Below are 18,302 nucleotides of genomic sequence, written 5' to 3'. Positions count from 1 at the left end.
TCCATCAGATAGGAGGATGGAAAATATCCAAAAAAGTATATACACACATGCAGGTGTTATACTACGACCAGCTGTAGCGACTGCCTGGATGGGCAGTGCTGGGGTAGTTTGGTCAGAGTCCCTGATTGAAAATATTGATACCCTGGACAGGGACAATATTTTACTGTCGTTAGAACAAATAAAGGATGCATTTCTTTATATGCGTGATGCACAGAGGGATATCTGCACACTGGCATCACGGGTAAGTGCTATGTCCATTTCGGCCAGAAGAGCTTTATGGACGCGACAGTGGACAGGCGATGCGGATTCAAAACGGCATATGGAAGTTTTGCCGTATAAAGGGGAGGAGTTATTTGGAGTCGGTCTATCAGATTTGGTGGCCACGGCTACAGCCGGGAAATCCACCTTTCTACCTCAAGTCACTCCCCAACAGAAAAAGGCACCGACTTTTCAAACGCAGCCCTTTCGTTCCTTTAAAAATAAGAGAACAAAGGGCTATTCATATCTGCCACGAGGCAGAGGTCGAGGGAAGAGACAGCAACACGCAGCTCCTTCCCAGGAACAGAAGCCCTCCCCGGCTTCTACAAAAGCCTCAGCATGACGCTGGGGCTTCTCAAGCGGACTCGGGGACGGTGGGCGGTCGTCTCAAAAATTACAGCGCGCAGTGGGCTCACTCGCAGGTAGATCCCTGGATCCTGCAGATAATATCTCAAGGGTACAGGTTGGAATTAGAGACAGATCCACCTCGCCGTTTCCTGAAGTCTGCTTTACCAACGTCCCCCTCCGAAAGGGAGACGGTTTTGGAAGCCATTCACAAGCTGTACTCTCAGCAGGTGATAGTCAAGGTACCTCTTCTACAACAAGGGAAGGGGTATTATTCCACTCTTTTTGTGGTACCGAAGCCGGATGGCTCGGTAAGGCCTATTCTAAATCTGAAGTCCTTGAACCTGTACATAAAGAAGTTCAAGTTCAAGATGGAGTCACTCAGAGCAGTGATAGCGAACCTGGAAGAGGGGGACTTTATGGTATCCTTGGACATCAAGGATGCGTATATCTCCACGTTCCAATTTACCCCTCACACCAGGGGTACCTCAGGTTCGTTGTACAAAACTGTCACTATCAGTTTCAGACGCTGCCGTTCGGATTGTCCACGGCACCTCGGATCTTTACAAAGGTAATGGCCGAGATGATGATTCTTCTTCGAAGAAAAGGCATATTAATTATCCCATACTTGGACGATCTCCTAATAAGGGCGAGGTCCAGAGAACAGCTAGAGATGGGATTAGCACTGTCTCAAGAAGTGCTAAAACAGCACGGGTGGATTCTGAATATTCCAAAATCCCAGTTAATGCCGACAACTCGTCTGCTGTTCCTAGGGATGATTCTGGACACGGTTCAGAAAAAGGTTTTTCTCCCGGAGGAAAAAGCCAAGGAGTTATCCGACCTTGTCAGGAACCTCCTAAAACCAGGAAAGGTGTCTGTACATCAATGCACAAGAGTCCTGGGAAAAATGGTGGCTTCTTACGAAGCAATTCCATTCGGCAGATTCCACGCAAGAATTTTCCAAAGGGATCTGTTGGACAAATGGTCAATCTTCAGATGCACCTACGGATAACCCTGTCTCCAAGGACAAGGGTGTCTCTTCTGTGGTGGTTGCAGAGTCCTCATCTATTGGAGGGCCGCAGATTCGGCATACAGGATTGGATCCTGGTGACCACGGACGCCAGCCTGAGAGGCTGGGGAGCAGTCACACAAGGAAGAAACTTCCAGGGAGTATGGACGAGCCTGGAAACGTCTCTTCACATAAACATTCTGGAACTAAGAGCAATATACAATGCTCTAAGCCAGGCAGAACCTCTGCTTCAGGGAAAACCGGTGTTGATCCAGTCGGACAACATCACGGCAGTCGCCCATGTGAACAGACAGGGCGGCACAAGAAGCAGGAGTGCAATGGCAGAAGCTGCAAGGATTCTTCGCTGGGCAGAGAATCATGTGATAGCACTGTCAGCAGTGTTCATCCCGGGAGTGGACAACTGGGAAGCAGACTTCCTCAGCAGACACGATCTTCACCCGGGAGAGTGGGGACTTCATCCAGAAGTCTTCCACATGCTGGTAACCCGTTGGGAAAGACCAATGGTGGACATGATGGCGTCTCGCCTCAACAAAAAACTGGACAGGTATTGCGCCAGGTCAAGAGATCCGCAGGCAATAGCTGTGGACGCGCTGGTAACGCCTTGGGTGTACCAGTCGGTGTATGTGTTTCCTCCTCTGCCTCTCATACCAAAAGTATTGAGAATTATACGGCAAAGAGGCGTAAGAACGATACTAGTGGTTCCGGATTGGCCAAGAAGGACTTGGGACCCGGAACTTCAAGAGATGATCACGGAAGATCCGTGGCCTCTACCTCTAAGGAGGGACTTGCTTCAGCAGGGTCCCTGTCTGTTTCAAGACTTACCGCGGCTGCGTTTGACGGCATGGCGGTTGAACGCCGGATCCTAAAGGAAAAAGGCATGCCGGAAGAAGTCATTCCTACTTTGATTAAAGCAAGGAAGGAAGTAACCGTGCAACATTATCACCGAATTTGGCGAAAATATGTTGCGTGGTGCGAAGATCGGAGTGCTCCGACGGAGGAATTTCAACTGGGTCGATTCCTACATTTCCTGCAATCAGGATTGTCTATGGGTCTCAAATTGGGATCTATTAAGGTTCAAATTTCGGCCCTGTCGATTTTCTTTCAAAAAGAATTGGCTTCAGTCCCTGAAGTCCAGACCTTTGTTAAGGGAGTGCTGCATATACAGCCTCCTGTGGTGCCTCCAGTGGCACCGTGGGATCTCAATGTGGTTTTGGACTTTCTAAAATCTCATTGGTTTGAACCACTAAAAAAGGTGGATTTGAAATATCTCACTTGGAAAGTGACCATGCTTCTAGCCCTGGCTTCTGCCAGGAGAGTATCAGAACTGGCAGCTTTATCTTACAAAAGCCCATATCTGATTTTCCATTCGGACAGGGCAGAACTGCGGACTCGTCCGCATTTTCTCCCTAAGGTGGTGTCAGCATTTCATCTGAACCAGCCTATTGTAGTGCCTGCGGCTACAAGTGACTTGGAGGACTCCAAGTTACTGGACGTTGTCAGAGCATTAAAAATATATATTGCAAGGACAGCTGGAGTCAGAAAATCTGACTCGTTGTTTATATTGTATGCACCCAACAAGATGGGTGCTCCTGCGTCTAAGCAGACGATTGCTCGTTGGATCTGTAGCACAATCCAACTTGCACATTCTGTGGCAGGCCTGCCACAGCCTAAATCTGTAAAGGCCCACTCCACAAGGAAGGTGGGCTCATCTTGGGCGGCTGCCCGAGGGGTCTCGGCATTACAACTTTGCCGAGCAGCTACGTGGTCAGGGGAGAACACGTTTGTAAAATTTTACAAATTTGATACTCTGGCTAAGGAGGACCTGGAGTTCTCTCATTCGGTGCTGCAGAGTCATCCGCACTCTCCCGCCCGTTTGGGAGCTTTGGTATAATCCCCATGGTCCTTTCAGGAACCCCAGCATCCACTAGGACGATAGAGAAAATAAGATTTTACTTACCGATAAATCTATTTCTCGGAGTCCGTAGTGGATGCTGGGCGCCCATCCCAAGTGCGGATTATCTGCATAAATTGTACATAGTTATTGTTAACTAATTCGGGTTATTGTTGAAGGAAGCCATCTTTCAGAGGCTCCGCTGTTATCATACTGTTAACTGGGTTTAGATCACAGGTTGTACGGTGTGATTGGTGTGGCTGGTATGAGTCTTACCCGGGATTCAAAATCCTCCCTTATTGTGTACGCTCGTCCGGGCACAGTACCTAACTGGAGTCTGGAGGAGGGTCATAGGGGGAGGAGCCAGTGCACACCACCTGATCTGAAAAAGCTTTACTTTTTGTGCCCTGTCTCCTGCGGAGCCGCTATTCCCCATGGTCCTTTCAGGAACCCCAGCATCCACTACGGACTCCGAGAAATAGATTTATCGGTAAGTAAAATCTTATTTTCAGCTCATTCAGTGTGCTACAATGTGACTGTCGACTCATTCAGTGTGCTACAATGTGACTGTCGACTCATTCAGTGTGCTACAATGTGAATTTCGGCTCATTCAGTGTGCTACAATGTGAATGTCGGCTCATTCAGTGTGCTACAATGTGAATGTCGGCTCATTCAGTGTGCTACAATGTGAATTTCGGCTCATTCAGTGTGCTACAATGTGAATGTCGGCTCATTCAGTGTGCTACAATGTGAATTTCGGCTCATTGAGTGTGCTACAATGTGAATGTCGGCTCATTCAGTGTGCTACAATGTGAATTTCGGCTCATTCAGTGTGCTACAATGTGAATTTCGGCTCATTCGGTGTGCTACAATGTGAATTTCGGCTCATTGAGTGTGCTACAATGTGAATGTCGGCTCATTGAGTGTGCTATAATGTGAATTTCGGCTCATTGAGTGTGCTACAATGTGAATTTCGGCTCATTCAGTGTGCTACAATGTGACTGTCGGCTCATTCAGTGTGCTACAATGTGACTGTCGGCTCATTCAGTGTGCTACAACGTGAATTTCGGCTCATTCAGTGTGCTACAATGAGAATTTCGGCTCATTCAGTGTGCTACAATGTGAATTTCGGCTCATTCAGTGTGCTATAATGTGACTGTCGGCTCATTCAGTGTGCTACAATGTGAATTTCAGCTCATTCAGTGTGCTAAAATGTGACTGTCGGCTCATTCAGTGTGCTATAATGTGAATTTCGGCTCATTCAGTGTGCTACAATGTGAATTTCAGCTCATTCAGTGTGCTACAATGTGAATTTCGGCTCATTCAGTGTGCTACAATGTGAATGTCTGCTCATTCGATGTGCTACAATGTGAATTTCGGCTCATTTAGTGTGCTACAATGTGAATTTCGGCTCATTCAGTGTGCTACAAGGTGAATTTCAGCTCATTCAGTGTGCTACAATGTGAATGTCGGCTCATTCAGTGTGCTACAATGTGAATGTCGGCTCATTCAGTGTGCTACAATGTGAATTTCGGCTCATACCGTGTGCTGTAAGATGAAAGGGGCACCAGTACTAGATAGTATAAGGGGTTCTACTACACTGGACACGCCCCCTATTGGGTGACCACGCCCCCTTTTCTGGAGCGCGCATAATTGCATCCATGACTTTTGCATACCCCCACTTCAAAATTTCCACTTCGACCACTATATATATATATATATATCAGTGCCTCCCCAGGCAATGACCTCACCGCACGTCACTGTAGTAACCTGTCCTTGCCCAAAGCATCGCGAGCGAAGCAAGCCATGCAATGGGACACGGTGCACTAATTGGGGTTCCCGGTCACTTGACGGAGAAAACGACACCCAGAAAAATACCTTGTTCATGTCGACCTATTTCTAGTGTTGACCTACGCACTGTCGACCAATGGGTGTCGATCTATATGGTGTCGACCTTGAGTCCCATACCCATACAATGCAGGATACAACTCATGAGTGTGCAGCATACTGAAGGATAAGATTTTTCAAGGTCTTGGAGATGATTTATGAGTGTTGAGTACAGTGCAGGAGATGATCTAGGTGCGATGCTGTACAGGAGATGATTTCTGGGAGTCTGGTGCTGTACAGGAGATGATATATGAGTGTGCAGTGCTGTACAATAGATGATATATGAGTGTGCAGTGCTGTACAGGAGATGATATATGAGTGCGATGCTGTACAGGAGATGATATATGAGTGTGTGGTGCTGTACAGGAGATTATATATTAGTGTGTGCGATGCTGTACAGGAGATGATATATGAGTGTGCAGTGCTGTACAATAGATGATATATGAGTGTGCAGTGCTGTACAGGAGATGATATATTAGTGTGTGCGATGCTGTACAATAGATGATATGAGTGTGCAGTGCTGTACAGGAGATGATATATGAGTGTGCGGTGCTGTACAGGAGATGATATGTAAGTGTGCGGTGCTGTACAGGAGATGATATATTAGTGTGTGCAGTGCTGTACAGGAGATGATATATGAATGTGCAGTGCTGTACAATAGATGATATATGAGTGTGCAGTGCTGTACAATAGATGATATGAGTGTGCGGTGCTGTACAGGAGATGATATATGAGTGTGCGGTGCTGTAGAGGAGATGATATATGAGTGTGCAGTGCTGTACAGGAGATGATATATGAGTGTGCGGTGCTGTACAGGAGATGATATATGAGTGTGCGGTGCTGTACAGGAGATGATATATTAGTGTGTGCGATGCTGTACAGGAGATGATATATGAGTGTGCAGTGCTGTACAATAGATGATATGAGTGCAGTGCTGTACAGGAGATGATATATTAGTGTGTGCGATGCTGTACAATAGATGATATGAGTGTGCAGTGCTGTACAGGAGATGATATATGAGTGTGCAGTGCTGTACAATAGATGATATATGAGTGTGCAGTGCTGTACAATAGATGATATGAGTGTGCGGTGCTGTACAGGAGATGATATATTAGTGTGTGCGATGCTGTACAATAGATGATATATGAGTGTGTGGTGCTGTACAGGAGATGATATATGAGTGTGCAGTGCTGTACAATAGATGATATATGAGTGTGCAGTGCTGTACAATAGATGATATATGAATGTGTGCGATGCTGTACAGGAGATGATATATGAGTGTGCGGTGCTGTACAGGAGATGATATATTAGTGTGTGCGATGCTGTACAGGAGAGTGTGCGATGCTGTACAGGAGATTATATATTAGTGTGTGCGATACTGTACAATAGATGATATGAGTGTGCGGTGCTGTACAGGAGATGATATATTAGTGTGTGGTGCTGCACAGGAGATGATATATGAGTGTGCAGTGCTGTACAATAGATGATATATGAGTGTGCAGTGCTGTACAGGAGATGATATATTAGTGTGTGCGATGCTGTACAATAGATGATATGAGTGTGCGGTGCTGTACAGGAGATGATATATGAGTGTGCGGTGCTGTACAGGAGATGATATATGAGTGTGCAGTGCTGTACAGGAGATGATATATGAGTGTGTGGTGCTGTACAGGAGATGATATATGAGTGTGTGGTGCTGCACAGGAGATGATATACGAGTGTGCAATGCTGTACAGAAGATGATCTCTGTGAGATGCTGTACAGGAGATGATTTGTGAGAGTCTGGTGCTGTACAGCAGATGATATATGAGTGTGCAGTGCTGTACAATAGATGATATATGAGTGTGTGCGATGCTGTACAAGAGATGATATATGAGTGTGCGGTGCTGTACAGGAGATGATATATGAGTGTGTGCGATGCTGTACAATAGGTGATATGAGTGTGCGGAGCTGTACAGGAGATGATATATATGAGTGTGTGGTGCTGTACAATATATGATATATGAGTGTGTGCGATGCTGTACAGGAGATGATATGAGTGTGCAGTGCTGTACAGGAGATGATATATTAGTGTATGCGATGCTGTACAGGAGATGATTTATGAATGTGCAGTACTGAGTGGATGATGATGTGAAGTAAATATTGGGAAGCAGCCAGCTACAGTACATTAGAAGGATGCAGTGCTGTGCAGTGGATGATGTACGGATTTGCAGTTCTATACAATATTTTTTTTCTTACTATACAGAATATATATTAATGTACATTGCTGGGCCGTAAATGATTTGTTAATTTGCAGTGCAGCACATATATTTTTTGATTGTCTAGTGCTGTATAGGAAATGATTTACTGAAATGCCGTTTTTGTGCAAGGATGAAAGATTAGGGTACAGAGCAGGGGTTGAAATAAGTTTTCCGTATGTAGATCTGTATACCTCGGAGATCTGGGTGTATGGAGAGGCGGGAATATACAGGAGATGATTTAAAAATGTGTTCTGCTCCATGGGATTGAATATCAAGGTACTGGTTACAGATCTGTTCAGAAATTACTACTTCAGGTCCCAATGCCTACCTTCCCCCAAAAAATAATGCAAAGCTGCGATGTTCTGCACTTTGCGCATGTGCAGTACAGGTCCTGCATCGTCAGACACCGTACGTCCGCTGACGTGTGATTTACAGTCTGCAGCCGTTTGGGGGTGGTGAGGTGGCGGCAATGGCAGCAAGACTTCAGTGGGAGTGCCAAGGCCAGTGTCTCTTTTGTCCGATAGAGAATTCCTCGCTTCTTGGACAGAGCCACAGCAGCCGACCTGCGTGACCTCATGGGTCACGCAACCAGCCAATGGTGTTGCAAATAATCCAATGCTGCATCGTTGGACGCAGCACTGGATCACACATGTATGCAGGAGGTGTCTACTTATACCAGATGCCCCCTGCTGCATTAACATGTCTGAGCATCGCTGCTGCTTCCAAGTAAGCAGCAGCGATGCTCAATCCAACCACATCTGAACCAGGCCCCTTGTGCAGTGATGTGTACTTTGTAGACCTGTGCCATCAAACAGGCAGTAAGTGCTGTATAGCATACTGCTTTGCATGTAATGGGTCAGCATCAAGTTAGCGGTACAGATGGGTCCACGGTTATCTTGGCTAGTTTGCTGCGCCTAGGCACAACATGGTTTATTAACATAAACCCTTCATCTATTGTTCTCAGCTGCAATACAATACAGAGAACAATACAGCCGGGGATTAAGTCATTACAGCAGGGGATTAAGTCCGACTGCCCAGTCTCAGTTAATCCTATTAAAGGTCAAGATAAACATGGACCCATCTGTATACTCTCATGTATTTTTACAGAGTGGTTACAAATAAAGGTGCATTAAAGAAGGTGACGCTGCAGTGCTTAGAATGGGGTAGGTGTTGTCTGCAGACAAGCAATGTGTGGCCCTCCAGGTGGAACCAGAAATGGAGCATTCCTGTGACTTGCAGCTGGAGACCCACACATTACCTATGCATGCCTGGTGCTGTACTTTTCCAATAAGTAATTCCAGCTTTGTTCCCGATGCAGGTCCGACCAAGTGATCAATACGGTATTTATCACACCAGTCCATCCTTCAGCTGCCTCACTAAACCTGTAGTCCTGTGGACCCAGCAAGATGTGTGCAAATGGCTGAAGAAACATTGTCCACACAACTATCTCACTTATGTTGAGGCCTTCTCCCACCATGCCATAACAGGTAGCCTTGCCATGCCCCTCTGTGTATGACACTCGTATATTATATTGTGTCCTGTGTATTTTGCCATGTTTATCAGTCTGCCGAGTACCAGAATCCTCTAGTCACTACATTTATAGGAAGAAGTAGCAAGGTAGAGTCATGGGCTGCACTGTTCTGTGTCCTGGGGCCAGAGCAATATACAGCAGGGAGTAGTGAGAATCATCTGACTGCTCTAAATCCCAGCAGACATGCACCAGCTCACACTGTGAGATCTGTATCCCGAGGCTGCACAGAATCAAAGTCTTAATGTGCAGAGCGGATAAAGTAAAGAGAGGGAGAGAGAGAAATCCACTCTAGGACATAGAGGCTGAGATGAAGATGAGAGGGAGAGTAACAAAGGCCAAAATAAGCCTAGGAGGAAGAGGGGAGAATTAGAAGCTATAGAAAGGAGAGAAGATTCATCATCACAGGAGCTTTAGAGAGGAGAGTCAGGAAGCACAAGGGCGTATCATGCAGCTGTCCCGGAATGATACATTTGATAAACTGCCGCAAAACGACACCCCGTATAGTCAGGATTAGGTTCAATAAGCAGTGATAGTTTTCAGAGAAAAGCATCATGCTCTATACGAAGGAGTTAATCAGGAGATGGCTTTTGGGCGTATTAATTAATATGCAGGTTACATTTTCCTAAAGCCTTTGAACTGTTTCCTCAGTCCACAAAATGAATAATTTACTTACATTCTATTGACAAATCTGAGGTCCTGGGTCTGAATATTCCTCTGACTGCACAAACTGGGCTTGAAAATACCTTCTCATTTCTCATACGTCTTAGAGGATGCTGGGGATACTTCAAGAACCATGTGGTATAGACGGGATCCGCAGGAGACATGGGCACTTTAAGACTTTAAATGGGTGTGAACTGGCTCCTCCCTCTATGCCCCTCCTCCAGACTCCAGTTAGATTCTGTGCCCAGGGAGACTGGTCACACACAGGGGAGCTCTACTGAGTTTCTCTAAAAAAGACTTTATGTTAGGTTTATTATTTTCAGGGAGACCTGCTGGCAACAGGCTCCCTGCATCGTGGGACTGAGTGTGGAGAAGCAGACATACTTCTGTGAGTTTCAAGGCTCTGCTTCTTAGGCTACGGGACACCATTAGCTCCATAGGGTCTGATCGCTAGGTACGCCTAGATGCTCATTCCCGGAGCCGCGCCGTCACCCCCCTTGCAGAGCCAGAAGTCAGATGACGGGTGAGTAAAAGAAGATTAGAAGACTTCAGTGACGGCAGAAGACTTCAGTGTCTTTGAGGTACCACGCAGCGGCCGTGCTCCCACACACACAGCGGCACTACAGGGTGCAGGGCGCAGGGGGGCGCCCTGGGCAGCATAATACCTCATAAATACCTGGCAAAAGAGGAATACAGTGCGTTGGCACTATATCCAGACCCCCGCCAGTATAAAGAATATGAAAATTAGCGGGACTGAAGCGCGCCATTAAGGGGGCGTGGCTTAGCCCTCACAGCTCTAATCGGCGCCATTTTCTCTTCACAGAGCTGCAGAAACGCTGGTCCTGGCCTCCTACACTACTGTCCAAGTAACAGGGTGCAAAACGGGGGGGGGGGGGGGCACAGTAAATTTGGTGCTGTTTTAATAATTATAAAAGCGCCTACAGGTCTAAGGCATTGTGTATAAGTTTCAGTACCGGGATAGGCGCTGGGCTGTGAGCTGGCAAACTCCCTCTGTGTTTCTCTGACAGGCTTTACTGTGGGTCTGTCCCCTATAGGCCAGTGTGGTTGCGGGTGTCGGTACATGTGTGTCGACATGTCTGAGGCTGAGTGCTCTTCCCAGGAGGAGGCTGGAGTGGGGACAGAAAAGTCTGTGGAGTGACCGTGTCGGCACCGCCGATGGCTGATTGGGGAAATGGTTTGAGTGTTTTGAATGCAAATGTGGCTCGATTAAATAAGAGATTAGATAAATCTGAGTCTCAGAACGAGACATGGAGAAAATCCATGGAGGATGCATTATCACAAGTTCAGACTCCCTCGGGGTCACAGAAGCGTTCATTTACCCAGATAGCGGATACAGATACCGACATGGACTCTGATTCCAGTGTCGACTATAGTGATGCCAGATTGAATCCTAAACTGGCTAAGAGCATTCAGTACATGATTGTGGTGATAAAAGACGTATTACATATCACGGAAGACCCTGCTGTTCCTGATACTATGGTCTGTAGGTTTAAGGGAAAGAAACCTGAGGTGACGTTTCCTCCCTCTCATGAACTGTACGCTCTTTTTGAAAAAGCTTGGGAAAATCCTGACAAGAAGTTACAGGTTACCAGGAGAATTCCGGTGGCATATCCGTTCCCCTCTGGGGACAGGGAAAAGTGGGAGTCAACCCCCACGGTGGACAAAGCTCTATCACGTCTGTCCAAAAAGGTGGCGCTTCCAACTCCTGACACGGCAGCCCTAAAGGATCCTGCGGATCGTAAGCAGGAAAATACACTAAAATCCATTTCTCTGACGTCCTAGTGGATGCTGGGAACTCCGTAAGGACCATGGGGAATAGACGGGCTCCGCAGGAGACCGGCCACTCTAAAAGAAAGATTAGGTACTATCTGGTGTGCACTGGCTCCTCCCTCTATGCCCCTCCTCCAGACCTCAGTTAGAATCTGTGCCCGGCCAGAGCTGGGTGCTCCTAGTGGGCTCTCCTGAGCTTGCTAGAAAAGAAAGTATTTGTTAGGTTTTTTATTTTCAGTGAGATCTGCTGGCAACAGACTCACTGCGACGTGGGACTGAAGGGAGAGAAGCAAACCTACCTGCTTGCAGCTAGCTTGTGCTTCTTAGGCTACTGGACACCATTAGCTCCAGAGGGTTCGAACACAGGGCCTGACCTCGATCGTCCGTTCCTAGAGCCGTGCCGCCGTCCCCCTTGCAGAGCCAGAAGACAGAAGAGAAGCGATGAAATCGGCGGCAGAAGACTCCTGTCTTCATTAAGGTAGCGCACAGCACTGCAGCTATGCGCCATTGCTCCCACAGCACACCACACACTCCGGTCACTGTAGGGTGCAGGGCGCTGGGGGGGGGGTGCCCTGGGCAGCAATTATAATACCTTTTGGCATAAAATACACATAATACAGTCTGAAAACTGTATATGTGTAAAAAAACCCGCCATTAAGTACATAAAACGCGGGACAGAAGCCCGCCACTGAGGGGACGGGGCCTTCTTCCTCAGCACACCAGCGCCATTTTCACTTCACAGCTCCGCTGAAAGCAGCTCCCCAGGCTCTCCCCTGCAGTATCCTGATACAAGAAGGGTAAAAAAGAGAGGGGGGGCACATAAATTTAGGCGCAAATAAGATATTTAAGCAGCTATTGGGTAAATCACTTTTTATAGTGTAAATCCCTGTGTTATATAGCGCTGTGGTGTGTGCTGGCATACTCTCTCTCTGTCTCCCCAAAGGACTTTGTGGGGTCCTGTCCTCAGTCTGAGCATTCCCTGTGTGTGTGCGGTGTGTCGGTACGGCTGTGTCGACATGTTTGATGAGGAGGGTTACGTGGAGGCGGAGCAGGGGCAGATAAGTGTGATGTCGCCCCCGACGGGGCCGACACCTGATTGGATGGATATGTGGAAGGTCTTAACCGACAGTGTCAACTCCTTACATAAAAGGTTCGATGACGCAGCAGCCTTGGGACAGCCGGGGTCTCAGCCCGCGCCTGCCCAGGCGACTCAGAAGCTGTCAGGGGCTCATAAACGCCCGCTAGCTCTGATGGTAGACACAGATGTCGACACGGAGTCTGACTCCAGTGTAGATGAGGATGAGACAAATGTACAGTCTACAAAAGCCATCCGATGCATGATTACTGCAATGAAAGATGTATTGCACATTTCTGATATTAACCCGGTTACCACCAAGAGGGATATTATGTTTGGGGAGAAAAAGCAGCCAGTGACTTTTCCCCCATCTGATGAATTAAATGATTTGTGTGAAGAAGCCTGGAGTTCCCCTGATAAGAAACTAGTGATTTCTAAGAGGTTACTGATGGCGTACCCTTTCCCGCCAACGGATAGGTTACGTTGGGAAACATCCCCTAGGGTGGACAAGGCGCTAACACGGTTATCTAAAAGGGTGGCACTGCCGTCTCAGGATACGGCCGCCCTAAAGGATCCTGCGGATAGAAAGCAGGAAGCTATCCTGAAGTCTGTGTATACACACTCTGGTACTCTACTGAGACCTGCTATTGCTTCAGCCTGGATGTGTAGGGCTGCAGCAGCATGGACTGATACCCTGTCAGACAACATTGAGTCCCTCGACAGGGATACTGTTTTGCTAACCATCGAACATATAAAAGACGTCGTCTTATATATGCGGGATGCCCAGAGGGACATTTGCCTGCTGGCATCTAGAATTAATGCAATGTCCATTTCTGCCAGGAGAGTATTATGGACTCGGCAGTGGACAGGTGATGCTGATTCTAAAAAACACATGGAGGTTTTGCCTTATAAGGGTGAGGAATTGTTTGGGGACGGTCTCTCGGACCTCGTATCCACAGCAACTGCTGGGAAGTCCACCTTTTTACCTCAGGTTCCCTCACAGCCTAAGAAAGCACCGTATTATCAAATGCAGTCCTTTCAGCCTCAGAAAGGCAAGCGGGTCAGAGGAGCATCCTTTCTGGCCAGAGGCAAGGGTAGAGGAAAGAAGCTGCACCAGGCAGCCAGTTCCCAGGAACAAAAATCCTCCCCTGCTTCCACTAAGTCCACCGCATGACGTTGGGGCTTCACAGGCGGAGCCAGGTGCGGTGGGGGCGCGTCTCCGAAACTTCAGCAACCAGTGGGTTCGCTCACAAGTGGATCTCTGGGCGGTACAAATTGTATCTCAGGGATACAAGCTGGAGTTCGAGGCGACTCACCCTCGCCGTTACCTCAAATCAGCCTTGCCAGCTGCTCCCAGGGAAAGGGAGGTAGTACTGGCGGCAATTCACAAGCTGTACCTCCAGCAGGTGATAATCAAGGTCCCCCTCCTTCAACAGGGCAGGGGTTACTATTCCACAATGTTTGTGGTACCGAAACCGGACGGTTCGGTGAGACCCATTCTGAATTTAAAATCCTTGAACACTTATATAAAGAAGTTCAAGTTCAAAATGGAATCGCTCAGGGCGGTTATTGCAAGCCTGGAAGAGGGGGATTTTATGGTGTCGCTGGACATCAAGGATGCTTACTTGCATGTCCCCATTTACCCACCTCACCAGGAATACCTCAGGTTTGTGGTACAGGACTGTCATTACCAATTCCAGACGTTGCCGTTTGGTCTCTCCACGGCACCGAGAATATTTACCAAGGTAATGGCCGAAATGATGATACTCCTTCGGAAGAAGGGAGTTACAATTATCCCGTACTTGGACGATCTCCTCATAAAGGCGAGGTCCAGAGAGCAGTTGTTGGTCAGCGTAGCACTCTCTCAGGAAGTGTTGCAACAGCACGGCTGGATTCTGAATATCCCAAAGTCGCAGCTGATTCCTGCGACGCGTCTGCTTTTCCTGGGCATGATTCTGGACACAGAACAGAAGAAGGTGTTTCTCCCGGTGGAGAAGGCACAGGAATTGTCATCTCTGGTCAGGGACCTCCTGAAACCAAAACAGGTGTCGGTGCATCACTGCACGCGAGTCCTGGGAAAGATGGTGGCTTCTTACGAAGCAATTCCCTTCGGCAGGTTCCATGCAAGGATCTTTCAGTGGGATCTGTTGGAAAAATGGTCCGGATCGCATCTTCAGATGCATCGGTTGATCACCCTGTCCCCAAGGGCCAGGGTGTCTCTGCTGTGGTGGCTGCAGAGTGCTCATCTTCTCGAGGGCCGCAGGTTCGGCATACAGGACTGGGCCCTGGTGACCACGGATGCAAGCCTCCGAGGATGGGGGGCAGTCACTCAGGGAAGAAACTTCCAAGGACAGTGGTCAAGTCTGGAGACTTCACTACACATAAATAAACTGGAACTAAGGGCCATTTACAACGCCATGAGTCAAGCAGAGCCCCTGCTTCAAAACCACCCAGTACTGATTCAATCAGACAACATCACGGCGGTCGCCCATATAAACCGACAGGGCGGCACGAGAAGCAGGATGGCAATGGCAGAAGCCACAAGGATTCTTCGATGGGCGGAGAATCACGTGCTAGCACTGTCAGCAGTGTTCATTCCGGGAGTGGACAACTGGGAAGCAGACTTCCTCAGCAGGCATGACCTCCACCCGGGAGAGTGGGGACTTCATCAAGAAGTCTTCACACAGGTTGCAAATCGATGGGAACTGCCACAGGTGGACATGATGGCGTCCCGCCTCAACAAAAAGCTAAAAAGATATTGCGCCAGGTCAAGGGACCCTCAGGCGATAGCTGTGGACGCGCTAGTGACACCCTGGTTGTTCCAGTCGGTATATGTGTTCCCTCCTCTTCCTCTCATACCCAAGGTACTGAGAATAATAAGAAAAAGAAGAGTGAGAACAATACTCATCGTTCCGGATTGGCCAAGAAGGACTTGGTACCCAGAACTACAAGAGATGATCACAGAGGACCCATGGCCTCTGCCTCTCAGACAGGACCTGTTACAGCAGGGGCCCTGTCTGTTCCAAGACTTACCGCGGCTGCGTTTGACGGCATGGCGGTTGAACGCCGGATCCTAATGGAAAAGTGCATTCCAGATGAAGTGATTCCTACGCTGATAAAAGCTAGGAAGGATGTGACAGCAAAGCATTATCACCGCATTTGGCGGAAATATGTCGCTTGGTGTGAGGCCAGGAAGGCCCCAACAGAGGAATTCCAGCTGGGTCGGTTTCTGCACTTCCTACAGTCAGGGGTGACTATGGGCCTAAAATTGGGGTCCATAAAGGTCCAGATTTCGGCCCTATCTATTTTCTTTCAAAAAGAACTGGCTTCACTGCCTGAAGTTCAGACGTTTGTTAAGGGAGTGCTGCATATTCAGCCCCCTTCTGTGCCTCCAGTGGCACCTTGGGATCTTAACGTTGTGTTAGATTTCCTGAAATCACACTGGTTTGAGCCACTTAGGACCGTGGAGCTAAAGTATCTCACGTGGAAGGTGGTCATGCTGTTAGCCTTAGCTTCAGCTAGGCGTGTGTCAGAATTGGCGGCTTTGTCATGTAAAAGCCCGTATCTGATCTTCCATATGGACAGGGCAGAATTGAGGACTCGTCCCCAATTTCTCCCAAAGGTGGTATCAGCGTTTCATTTGAACCAACCTATTGTGGTGCCTGCGGCTACTCGGGACTTGGAGGATTCCAAGTTGCTGGACGTAGTCCGGGCTTTGAAAATTTATGTTTCCAGGACGGCTGGAGTCAGGAAAACTGACTCGCTATTTATCCTGCATGCACCCAACAAGCTGGGTGCTCCTGCTTCAAAGCAAACTATTGCTCGCTGGATCTGTAACACGATTCAGCAGGCTCATTCTGCGGCTGGATTGCCGCATCCAAAATCAGTAAAAGCCCATTCCACAAGGAAGGTGGGCTCTTCTTGGGCGGCTGCCCGAGGGGTCTCGGCATTGCAGCTTTGCCGAGCTGCTACTTGGTCGGGTTCAAACACATTTGCAAAATTCTACAAGTTTGATACCCTGGCTGAGGAGGACCTTGAGTTTGCTGATTCGGTGCTGCAGAGTCATCCGCACTCTCCCGCCCGTTTGGGAGCTTTGGTGTAATCCCCATGGTCCTTACGGAGTTCCCAGCATCCACTAGGACGTCAGAGAAAATAAGAATTTACTCACCGGTAATTCTATTTCTCGTAGTCCGTAGTGGATGCTGGGCGCCCGTCCCAAGTGCGGACTCTCTGCAATACATGTATATAGTTATTGCTTCACTAAAGGGTTATTGTTATGAGCCATCCGTACAAGGAGGCTCTGTTGTTGTTCATACTGTTAACTGGGTATGGTTATCACAAGTTGTACAGTGTGATTGGTGTGGCTGGTATGAGTCTTACCCTGGATTCCAAATCCTTTCCTTGTTGTGTCAGCTCTTCCGGGCACAGTTTTCCTAACTGAGGTCTGGAGGAGGGGCATAGAGGGAGGAGCCAGTGCACACCAGATAGTACCTAATCTTTCTTTTAGAGTGCCCAGTCTCCTGCGGAGCCCGTCTATTCCCCATGGTCCTTACGGAGTTCCCAGCATCCACTACGGACTACGAGAAATAGAATTACCGGTGAGTAAATTCTTATTTTATGTCGCTACAGGTGCGCTGCTCAGGCCTGCCGTTGCATCGGCATGGGTGAGTAGCGCTATTGAAAAGTGGCCAGATAACTTGTCATCTGATATGGATTCCCTGGACAGGGATAGCGTTCTTTTGACACTGGGTCATATCAGGGACGCTGCAGCCTATCTTAAAGGAAGCTGCGAGGGATATTGGCCTTTTGGGATCAAGGGCCAATGCCATGGCAATCTCGGCTAGGAGGGTATTGTGGATTCATCAATGGAATGTTGATGCTGACTCTAAGAAGGCTATGGAGTCTCTGCCGTATAAAGGTGGTGTCTTGTTTGGTGACGGCCTCACTGACCTGGTATCTACGGCTACCGCGGGTAAGTCATCGTCTCTACCTTATGTCCCTGCACAACAAAAGAAAACGCCACACTATCAGATGCAGTCCTTTCGGCCCAATAAATACAAAAAAGGACGAGGGTCTTCCTTCCTTGCTGCGAGAGGAAGAGGAAGGGGAAAAAGGTCACAGGCTGTGGCAAGTTCCCAAGAGCAGAAGTCCTCCCCGGCTTCTACCAAATCCACCGCATGACGCTGGGGCTCCTCTGCGGGAGTCCGCACCGGTGGGGGTACGTCTCCGACTCTTCAGTCAGGTCTGGGTTCGCTCGGCCCTGGATCATTGGGTATTGGAAATAGTAGCCCAAGGGTACAAATTGGAGTTTCAAGACGTGCCCCCTCACCGATTTTTCAAATCGGCCTTGCCAGCTTCTCTTGCAGAAAAGGAGGTAGTATGCGCTGCAATACTAAAGCTGTGTCAAAGTCATTGTCACGGTACCCCCGTTACAGCTTTTATTAGAGCCTGTTCGTGGTCCCGAAGCCGGATGGCTCAGTCAGGCCGATTCTGAACCTAAAATCCCTCAATTTCTATCTAAAAAAATTCAAATTCTAGATGGAATCTCTCCGAGCAGTGATCTCCAGTCTGGAGGAGGGGGATTTTATGGTGTC

The 18,302-nt window shown here is 48.2% G+C and overlaps 1 protein-coding gene across 2 annotated transcripts in view; it reads left to right on the top strand.

Annotated features, from left to right (window-relative positions):
- Positions 1–18,302, top strand: part of SAMD10 (sterile alpha motif domain containing 10) — a 118,866-nt gene that overhangs the window by 47,535 nt on the left and 53,029 nt on the right. For both annotated transcript variants that reach the window (XM_063959200.1, XM_063959201.1), the window contains exon 3: positions 8,970–9,138. In XM_063959200.1, the coding sequence (XP_063815270.1) occupies positions 8,970–9,138 (169 nt within the window). The remainder of the gene's footprint in view (positions 1–8,969; positions 9,139–18,302) is intronic.

Source organism: Pseudophryne corroboree, chromosome 3, assembly GCF_028390025.1.
Source record: "Pseudophryne corroboree isolate aPseCor3 chromosome 3, aPseCor3.hap2, whole genome shotgun sequence".
NCBI classification, from domain to species: domain Eukaryota; kingdom Metazoa; phylum Chordata; class Amphibia; order Anura; family Myobatrachidae; genus Pseudophryne; species Pseudophryne corroboree.
Note: the sequence above shows the minus strand (reverse complement) of the source record. Positions and strands in the feature narration are given on the sequence as shown.